The sequence below is a fragment of the Pezoporus wallicus genome, unplaced genomic scaffold (assembly GCF_028554395.1).
Source record: "Pezoporus wallicus isolate ANWC-B61680 ecotype Strahan unplaced genomic scaffold, APGP_CSIRO_Pwel_v1 scaffold_11491, whole genome shotgun sequence".
In the NCBI taxonomy this organism is placed as follows: Eukaryota; Metazoa; Chordata; class Aves; order Psittaciformes; family Psittacidae; genus Pezoporus; species Pezoporus wallicus.
Window position 1 is genome coordinate 12,145,841 of NW_026642649.1, and position 10,767 is coordinate 12,156,607.

A 10,767-nucleotide genomic window follows, 5' to 3' on the forward strand; every position below is an offset into this window, starting at 1 on the left:
ATGTTTAATTGTGATGAACAAAATATTGATTCAGTGGTCTCAACAGTGCACTGCTAAGTTGGAGGAGTTATTCTTGAATGCTTACCAAAGTCTGTTATTAAAATCATTTTTGTTTACTTGGAAGACTTAAGAAAACAGCAATATGAGAATTATTTTATCCAAACTGGAATGAAAACTGCTTGCATTTCTATAACTAAGTACAAGGGTTTAAGAAACAAAAAGACATGCATAAGTGATTATCAGCCCCACAGCATCTTTAAGGCTTGTGGAGGAGTTATGGTTGATGCATGCATTTTCTAGGATCAGGCTTGTATTTTGCCTTCTGAGCTGCAGATTACACAGCTGGTAGCAATGGGACTGCATTTACACAGGACTCAAGCTCTAGGCTGGCTTTAGGTTCAGATCCCAGTTTTGCATTAGTCTTTATTTGAAACCAATAAACCCGTATCTGCCTCTTCTGGTCTGTGTTTATTAGAAACACTTTGTGTGCATTTGTTTCAAAAACATACTTCCTGTAAGTGGGCTCTTCCCTCAGAGTATTTCATCTGTAAGGAGCAGAGTCCTTGGGAAGATTTGGGACCTGGGTTGATCTGGTAAACAAGGAGCTCTGATTCCAGATGGGCAATAGGAGAAATTAGTTATTAACACCTGTGCTGTTCTTTTCCCTGCTCACTGTTTTCTGACAAAGTAAGTTTCAATGTAACGATGCTGTTACTTACCACTGTCATCTCTTCTTGATTTGCAGATGGGCTTCTTCCGCCGGAGGTACAAAGAAATTATTGAGGCCGAAAAGAGCAGGAAGGAGAATGAAGATAGTTGGGACTGGGTCCAGAAAAATCAGTGAACTGCCCATGAAAAGTAAAGCCCAGTCATGTGGCACGTGCTTGCTAGCCTATAGGTCCTGCTCTCGTATCTTCCATATGTGGAAGAAGGAATCTTCTCCAGATTTTTCGGAGACCCCGTTGATGCTGTGTCTTTATCACTCCAACAAGCTAGGGAACATAATCCTGAGGCAACCACTGCAGCCACGTCAGGTGACTGGAGCGATTTACACTTCATTTAAGAGCTGAAATTTGAACTTCGGTAACCAAGCTGCAGTGCAGAGCAATATTTATGAATCCAACTATGTGGTATACCCTCAGGGGAAGACTGTTACCTAAAAATATTTTTTATAAATATAAGCTTTTTATATTGATTATGTCTTTATATTTGTATCAATGTTTTATAGTTTCTATTGAATAGCTATATAGTTCACTCAAGCACTGATATCTGGCTAAACCCTTGGAAATACATATATGTATATACAAATCGTATTGTACTTTTAAACTTCAATGCAAGAGAGAAGAGAGAGATTTGCAGATAAAAGTAGCTGAAATCCTCATATGCTTAATTCACAAGGCTTGGTAATGTTGTGTGTAGACCATTTTATGGCAATAAGCCAAAGTCTTTTCACTATCTCTTTTTTTTTTAGTTGAATTTGGTGTTTTATTAACTGAAGAACCTAATGTATTACACAGATGTGATGTTCTGTATCTGAGTCTGTCCTTTACTGGCCTGAATGGGAGAGGATGAAAATATTTCCTCATTGATGTGTAGCAAGACTTGTAGCTTGCTTTGGCTCACTGAAGAAAGCATCACAGAATGTTTTCCTTTGGGAAGTTTTCTCTTGCAGTCTTTAGTACTTTGATAATGGTCTAGGACTGTACAATTGAGATACCAGAAGGATGTAACTGGGCCAACCACTGTGGCATTGACAAATTCCTTGGAATTAAAAATAATAATAATAATGGAGCCATATTAATATTAATGTTAAGAAGGATAGTTTTTAAGCTACTGTTAATGGCTATGATCCGTTGCTATCAGAGCAAGTGATTTAATGCTACAAGCTATGTGCATTATTCCTGCCTTGTGGGTTTTATACACGAGTCATGAGTTTGTTTATGTGATAATTTTAAGAGACATAAGTAGATACAAGGGTTAAAATGTTTGGATTTTGAGTTTCCCTGCTTGAGTGTTTGAAGTACTGAATGTCATCCTTCCTCAAGCATTAAGAAGGAAGTTTAGTCAAGGTGCAGATGTTACTGGATTTCAGATAGATTGCCATTTTATTCGCTGATAATTCCTTAGCAAATCATTTGCTGAATTAGAGCAAATCTAGTTGCAATTGATTCAACCATGTTCCTTCAAAAAACTTGTGGATTTCTAAATAGAAATAGTGGAATTGTGTAAGACTTGGGTTTAGATTCTACTTGTACTTTGCACCTTGTGTAAATAAGAAGTAAATGTTGGTATAAAATCCATGTAAGGGAAAGAAGTTAAGCTCTGTGGTAGAAGGTGAAGGAGAACCAGGAATGATGGTTACAGGATTTCTCCTTCCGTGAGAGTAAGGTAAAAGAACTGCTGGAAGTTTGGAAACTTGAATACAGAGAACATGCAACAAATCTGCTTGAGAACAGGTCTTATTGTTGCTCTTCCTTGCCAAATTCATTATCGCTTTAAATTTAAAGAAATTAACTACATCCATATTGCTGTTTGCCTTTTTCCTTCACTGCCATTAAGTGCCTGCTATTACAATAGTATCAATCAATATTTATTAACTTAACTACCTGCACCCATTAGGCAGAAGATGGCTTTTAAGTGAATGAAGTGTATTGATTCAACATTTGACAAGAAAAGCTATTAGTCTATTCAGTTATTTTTCTTAAAACAATCATTGGTGATCTGGCATATTTCATATAACAAATGATCACTTAAGCCAGAATCTGAAAAGAAACCTGCTGAGGTGAAATCCTGTTGTAACCACATATAGTGGACTGGAGATTTTTCATCAGAGTGCAAAAACAAAAGGCTGATGGCCTTTGACTGCACTGTTGTATTCGAGGCTAGTGAATTCTTCACAGTATGATATTTGGCATCAGTTAGTTTTGCTAGTATTTCAACCTAACGTATCTATTTTTTCTGTTGCTGAGAAATACCTAAGACAAATAGAAGTTGTGAATGATTCACAGCTGTGAATTGAGTAAGACATTTCTTAAAGTATTTGCTGAAAAAAGAAGTCCATTTATTCAGCTGTAAGACATTTCAGTACCTGCCCTTTCTAAAACTGACCCCTTTCAAAATGATAAAGAAATAAATTTGCTGAAAATACAGTTCAGGGAACAAGTGAAATTTGTGAATTCAACTAAATTGGAAAGTCTCCATCCAAAAAGAAGGAGGAAGTTCCCTTAGAAAACATTGCTTTCAGATCTGCTAAAAATGTTTGATGACAGTATTTTAAAACTCAAGATTAGTTATTCCTTTGAAACATCTTTTTAAAGTATATGAAGAAAAGAGCTGGAAAAAATAAATACCCATTTAGCATTTTATATTGTGTTGGAAGCATTTTTAAGTGGCGGTGTTTGGTTTTTTTTTGTGGGTTGTTTTGGTATTTTTTTGGCTCAAGGCAAAGAATTTTTTCTTATTTGTTTAAAGTTAAAAATTATTAAAAATTAAATCCCATTTGATTGAGCCTGCACTGGACTTTTTTGATCTCTGACTTGAATTGTCTGCTATTGATCCAGCACAAGCCATCACTCAGTGAAAATCTAGTTGTTGGCCAGATTACTGACATATTCTTGAAATAACCCATACATTCTTAGTACTGCCACTGTTAGATGCTCGGTAGTTCTGCTGTCACAGATGCTTTTGTTTTTATATGTATACTCTTAATTATTTTTGTGTGTGTGTCAAATTCCATTGTGGCTCTTGCTTGGTTCCAGTTAGGATAGTCAGATTAGACAATGAGACATAGCAGTACTTAGTATTAAAATCCTGTAGATGCACCTTTCCACTCCTTAAAAAGCAACTGAACAATACAAACAAAAAAACACCAAACTCTAATATCAGTTGGTTGCAGTCATCTTCTAACCCTAAAATCTTATGGAAACGTAATATAGTTCAAGAATGTGTAGAAAATAGCTGTGCTATAGAGCTGATGGGATTTTCAAATTAAGAAATCGCAATAAATGGTATTGTATCAAAATCTAGAGACATGGTTATTTTGGAAATTGCTTCTAGAGCTCTGGAAGTTCCCTTTTGTCAGCTGCTTGTTAGTTCCTTTGTGCTGTACCACTTGTGCCACAGAGCTGGGAGAAAGTCATTGTACCAGCTCTCTCCAGTTAATCCATTTCAGGACAAAGTCATAAGTTGTCTTGGAACAACTTCATGGAAAGGTTTGCTGAATTCTCATATGATTCTTTTCGGCAGCAGGCTCGATTTGCACTGGCTCCAAGCTATGCAGGTGGAAGCTTTAAAGTGGGGCAGTAATGTTTTCAAATGCATCACCTGACATCCAAGAGATCTTTTGTTTAAGCCCTGGAGCTAGCAATGTGCAGGTTGTCTTCTTATGTAGAGTACCCATGAAGTTGCTTTTAGGGTAGGAAGAAAACAATCTATCTCAGAGAAATATGGTTAGGAAGAAAGGGAGGGGGGAAATTAAATTAAAATTCACTTACTGCAGAGCCCGTGCTGTGGCAACCCCATTTAATTTCATCTTGACATCAAGAAGATCATAGCCATTTCAGAGTTCTGGTGGCCCACAGCACAGGGATGAATTTCAGTTCTCAAGAGGTGAAAGCACTTGCCCCTTTGCACAGCATGTTTTGTGACCATTTCATTTGAAAGCCAAGCATCCGCCCTTGTGAATTTCTATCAGTTCACCCACAGAACAGCATGGCTGAGCCTTTCACCCTACTTGGCCATTGTAGCTAACAAAAATACTAGCTGTTTTTCTGAACAAACCTAGTTTTTTAATTTGCTCTGTTACAATGAGGAAATCGGCAAACTGTAGAAAACACTTGAGCAGCCTCTGAATTGAAGTCACCTTACAAATCATTTGGATTAACTGAGAGAGAAATTGTGCTTGATGTGAACCCCAAGCCTGTAATCCACTTTCATCTCAAAGTGGCAAAGGCTTTTGCAATGCCTAGCATACCAGTGAGGACAAACCTCTCCGCCTTGATACATGAATGGGAAGGACCCTACATACAAGTCAGTGACGCACAGGTAACTTTGCTGAAAGCAGCGGTTGTGCAAAGACTGTGTTTGGCAATACTTACTATCAATTTTCTTGAGTGCCTTGTGTTTATGGGCAGATTTTGGAGTCTTGCACAAATTTCCAGCATAGTATCCATGTGGCACGGGAATATATAATATTGCTTTCACTAAAGGGTTAAGGGAGTCATGGAACTAATTTCTACCTTTGCCCAAATTCATCCACTTGCTAGGGTTTGTTGGACATAAATGAAAGTAGGATTTGGTTCATGTAGTGTATATTGATTAAACTGGCATGAAGACTGTAATTGCTTTTGGAGCATGATTTGCATACACATAGGGTACCCACACCATTGTCACTCCTTTTTCTTAGAATGTCACACCTTATGTATTGTAAAATTGTATGTTTCTTTTTGTGAACTTGTGGTTGGAAGAATGTGCTCACTCCTATTGATGTCACCTGTATTTAGAAGCTCGTGTTCACCTGTATTCTAATTCACTTGCACTGTTTTGGAAATGTCAGGTTTACAAGAATACAACTTTTTGGAATAAAAAGTGGCTGCAAAAATTATCCTAATAATATAATTTTGTCACTTATTGTCCTTTTTCATCAATCAGGTGAGACATTTTCTGCTGTATGATTGAATTAAATGGTATGTGCATGCGTTTATCAGTGTGTGATAATGGGCATCTCGTGATTCTATGACTTGTATAAAGTCAAGCTATTTGGAGACTACCAGTATAACTTGCCTGACTACAATATTGTGAAACCATGGAAATAAAATAATAGCAGTGGGAATTACTTGTATTTCAACACTATCGCTCTATCAATATCAGATAAAACCCTATGTGGTGGTGATACTGCCCTTTGATAGGAGTGTCAACCTGTGTAACTTAAGTTCTGTTTTAATCTGTAGGACTTAGGACAAAAGTCAAATTATTCACCTTAACGTATTTTTTTTCTGCAAGGATTTATATTCTGTGAGTAGCTAAATAACATGTTTGAAAGATTTTCTCTGTACATCCCCATGTCGTACTTTGTCAAAGGGAGTAGAAGCTGGATAGAAGCAGCAAACAAAAACCTGCATTGATTTCTATGGCTGTGGAGTACCTCTTTGTATTTCTAATACTTGTTAGAGGTCCCGTTAAGGTTTTCCCACCAGTTTGAGGATGGGCGAATCTTCTGTGGCAAAATAGGAACTAACCTGAACCTTTGTTTTTCTCTATGAGAGTGGTGGGGCACTGGCAAAGGATGCTGAGAGAAGCTGTGGCTGCCCCATCCCTGGCAGTGTTCAAGGCCAGGTTGGATGGGGCTTGGAGCAACCTGCTCTAGTGGAAGGTGTCCCTGCCCATGGCAGGGAGTTGGAACTGGATGAGCTTTAAGGTCCCTTCCTACACAAACCAGGCTGTGATTCTATGATTCATTCTAAAACAAAACAAACAAAGAAAAAAGAACCCGAAAATTTCAGACTCTCCCTCTTCTCATCATGGTCTCTTCTCTGATTTTTGTGGTGACCCTTCATGTAAATGTTTCAGTGTTCATCAGCCATAAAGGAAGTCTGTTTCTTCTGTGTTAGGCTGTCAGCTAAATATCTAAGAACAGGCTGGTCAGAGGTAGGACCAAACTCAGAGCGTGTTTGTACTGGTGGAAGAGCACAGCTTTATGTGCTACAAAGCCAAAGGCATTAGGAGGGCTCCAAGTAGATGTGGGTCCTGGCATGTAGGGTAGCACCCTTCAAAGTAAAAATAAATGTTCTCAGTCAGGAAATCTTTCTTCAGGGAAAAGCAGACATTGGTGGGCAGAAGCAGGAGGAGGATGCCAAAAGGAATGCAATACACAGTTTGCTTTTGGAGATTAGTGGAAGCTTTACTGCAGCAGCAGCTAAAATAATAACCAGGAACTTGTAGATGTACTAATCCTTTTTGTTGCATAGGAGCTTTGGAAGCAGGCAGTGGCTGTCTCCTGCTGGGGAAGGAGGATTGATGGGCTGACACTGCCCTCTGTGGAGATGCTCGCCTTTTCCTTTTTGATGAGCAGAGACCAGCAGTGTCTACATTGCAGGATTTTGTGTGTTTCATTCCCCTTAAGTGGTTTTTAAGAACCTTATAGGACTCCTGTGACAAAGCAGCTTTGATTTAGAAAACAAATCCAACCTTTTACAGATTCGTTTCTTCCAGTTTCACCAAGAAGGGAAGAACTACACCAAAACTAGATCAAAATTCAAGGAAGATGTTCTTTTACCATGGAAAACCCAGCTCATGCTGGTCAGCCTGGCTCCTGCATAGGACTGGAGTTGCTCTGACATTTTGGCTTCCTATGCTGGCCATTGGCCTGATCTCAGGGTTGGATGTAATGGGAGCTCTTCTGCTAGATCTTTTCCATATAGTAATGAAACACCCCATGCGAAAGAGGTAAGTGACTTTTCCCCATGCCTTTTGGGTCTGATGGGGTGGATACTGACCTGAGCAGTCCTAGGCAAGATGTCTTAAGTTGAATAAAATTTTGGGTGCCCATAACACACTAGATAATTGAGTTGCAGAATGACTAAGGAGGGTGCTGTGACAGTCATTAGAGATGCAAAGTGGATCTTTGGTCCTCTGGCCTCAGCTGGCTTGCTACCAGAATTAAAATACAAGAAAATCATCTATTTTGTGAAGATTCAAATGCGCAAATGGATTTAAAATCATATGACTGCTCCTTCCTGCACATCCAAGAGTTCAATGTTTTAAATGACTGCAAATGGAGATTTTATTTGCAAGTGGTTTTGACAGAAGTAAAGCATGATAGTGGGGAAATGAATCATCTTAACAAAAGACCAGTGGAAATTATTTTTTCATGTCTTAGCTGTGCTATAATTTCCTGTGAGTGTCGGAAAGGATTAATTCATGGATTTCCAGTTCATTTCTTCATTGCTTTTGGTGTAGTCAGTGTTGTTTTAATGCCTGGACTTCTAGATGCACAATGTTTTTGTTAGTTAACCAGCAGTTCAACAGCTGTAAAGAATCCAAAATCAATGAAGTAGTAGCCCTGAGCAGAGATGTCCATGCTGCAGACATGTATTCAGGTATGATGTATTGACTTTCATGAAATTATTCTAGATTTATACTGACACAAGTGAGAAGGGACTCAGACAGGCTCCGTTGAAGCTGAAGGACACACATCATGAGACAAACTTTGCTCTAATCTGCATAAGTGGTAATGTACAGCAATTTCTGTCATTTAAACAGTATTCCTCCAGGTTTGCTATCTGAGAGCTGTGTAATTCAATCCTAATGATGTTGCTCCATGTTACGTTCAGGAAGAGAAAAGGAAAAAGTAAAAAAGCGATCACTTTATCCAGCAAAGAGACCACTTCATAGACAAGATATATCCTGTTCTGCATCAGTTGCTCAGTGGAAATGGGACACTTGAGAACTGGGCACAATCTGCCCCCTTACCGTTATCAGGCTGCTGGCTGAAGTTCCTATTTATGTATTTTGCTGCGTAGATTTCAGAAGAATGGCACAGAATAGGTAGCTGGGAATAAAGGAATTACCTAGTAAAGGGTCAGAATACCTGCTCAGTATTAAATTCATAAAGTCTATGTATAAGATTGGAATAGAAGGAGATAGAAATTATTTTCTCCGATTTAATTTTCAGGGTGGAGGATGCGAGACTGCATGATCAATGTAAGAAAACACAAGTTTTTTGTGAGATTGCCAAACACCAACATCAAGGTAGTGTATTGCCCTATTTCTTAGCTCAAGACTGCTCATGACATGGCTTCACCAAAGGAGAGACCCATGCTTCACCTTGACCAGGTTGTACACGTCATACCAGAAGAACCTTGTCTTATACTCCACTGCCTGTTTAGCTGTTTGTCCCATTCTCACTGCCATCCTACAGGCACTACCAAGTATTTCACCTGGCCTCTTCTTAAGTTTCTCCTCTGCTTCATAAGTGTTATTACCCTTTTCTCTTTCTCCAAATAGAGGGCTAATTAAAACTGAAGTGATTTTTCCCAGCTTGCACTTAGTTAGAAATATGTCACTTTTGTTCTTGACCCAAACAAAGATTTCTCCTGAAAATCTAGCAGTTTTCCCAACTACATCAGTAGTTCTGAGGCCAGTGGCAGGTTGTGTTGGCCACTGTGGTCCTTTCCTCAGCTTCCTTTTGATCTAACTTACTAGTGAGTTTGAAGTGTACCTTGTCAAAACACTAATGAATGTGAAATCTGAGATAGATAGATAGGTAGATAGATAGGTAGATAGATAGGTAGATAGATAGACAGATAGATAGAAAGATAGACAGATAGACAGATAGATAGATAGATATAGATAGATAGATAGATAGATAGATAGATAGATAGATAGATAGATAGATAGATAGATAGATAGATAGATAGATGGATAGATAGATAGATAGATAGATAGATGATAGATAGAGTATATAACTGAAACTTACTTTGGAAGTGGAAAAATCATATAAAAAGGCCAAGCCTGCCAAAACCTCAGCCCTTCAGAATAATGTAAACATTTTGTTTGGAAATTCTGAAATGCAATTAGGAACATGGGATTGGAAGGTCCTCAAGTCCAGTCTTCTATTTTCATTGGCAACTACTCCACATATTTCCTTTCACAAACTAACTGAACAAAGTCCAGTAGAACCAGTTTAATTTCTTTTCCTTATTACTCTTGCTAAAAGACTACCCTAGCACCTCATTTTGATGGTGCTGTTAATGGTAATTTTCATCCCAATTTGTTCTCTTGCCAATAAGGTCTAATTTTAAATAGTTCCCTTCCTTCCTTCTTGTCCTGAGTTGATCTTTCTTGAACATAGGTGACCAGAAGAAGACATTATTTTCCAGGTGAGGTACCAAATTCCTTGTCCAATGCCTAGTACATCACCTGTACCTCAAGATCGACTCTCCTGGCTCCATGAAGTTTGCCAGCTCTCTATGAAATGTCTTGAATGATAAGGGACATTGAAAACACCAGCTGAAATAACCTTTCTCAAGAGGTTTTCATCTACGATTTTGTGGAGTCTGGAACCGAAATACTGTACTTGCCCCATGGAGAAGGTTGTTATGAGATGAAGGGAACCATCTCATGGCTGTGTCTGGAGCTGTAGATCGTTGCAGTAGGATACCTTCCTGCTGGGTGAGCTGGAAGGGAATAATAAAGGTTCTCCATGGGAGGCTTAGGCTGTATTTTGACAGAAATTAACTGAAACATATATAGAAATGCATAAAGTTTGATTTCAGTGAGTATTTTCTCCACAAAATTCCCAACTAGTGCTGACCACGTGCAAGGTCACCAAAACACCCACTGGTCTTATTAATGATCAGAGTTCTTCCTAAGATATCGTACACTTGAAACACCATTAATTATTGTCTAACTACTTTCAGCAATGAGGTGTGAGAGGGAAAATAAGTGCTCTGAGATGGTAAAGTTGTCAGTTACAGCTGGCAATTAAGGGGCCAGAAACATGTTTTATTTAAGAAGATAAATATGTCCCCAAATGTGGAGCATCTGAAAGTTCATAACCATAAAGGTATTTGGTAGTTGATGTGCCACAGTCACCTCCAGTAGACACTAATTTAAGATGGCCCCTTTTGTGTGTGTTCAGTAGGCTTTTTATTGGCATATGAGCACATTGTCCATTGAATGATTTGCTCCTCTTTGTCTGGGTACCAGGCTAATTTAACTTAGTATGCACTGGAAATGTTGTTTTACTTTATGTGGTTAGTTTTCTGA

General features: G+C 38.5%; 1 protein-coding gene across 1 annotated transcript in view; it reads left to right on the plus strand.

Moving 5' to 3' along the window:
• The window catches only part of ITGA9 (integrin subunit alpha 9), a 210,822-nt gene extending 209,025 nt beyond the window's left edge, over positions 1-1,797 (plus strand). Inside the window, exon 28 of the mRNA XM_057431474.1 lies at positions 746-1,797. Within this exon, the coding sequence (XP_057287457.1) occupies positions 746-844 (99 nt within the window). The 3' untranslated portion in view covers positions 845-1,797. The remainder of the gene's footprint in view (positions 1-745) is intronic.
• Positions 1,798-10,767: the final 8,970 nt, after the last annotated feature.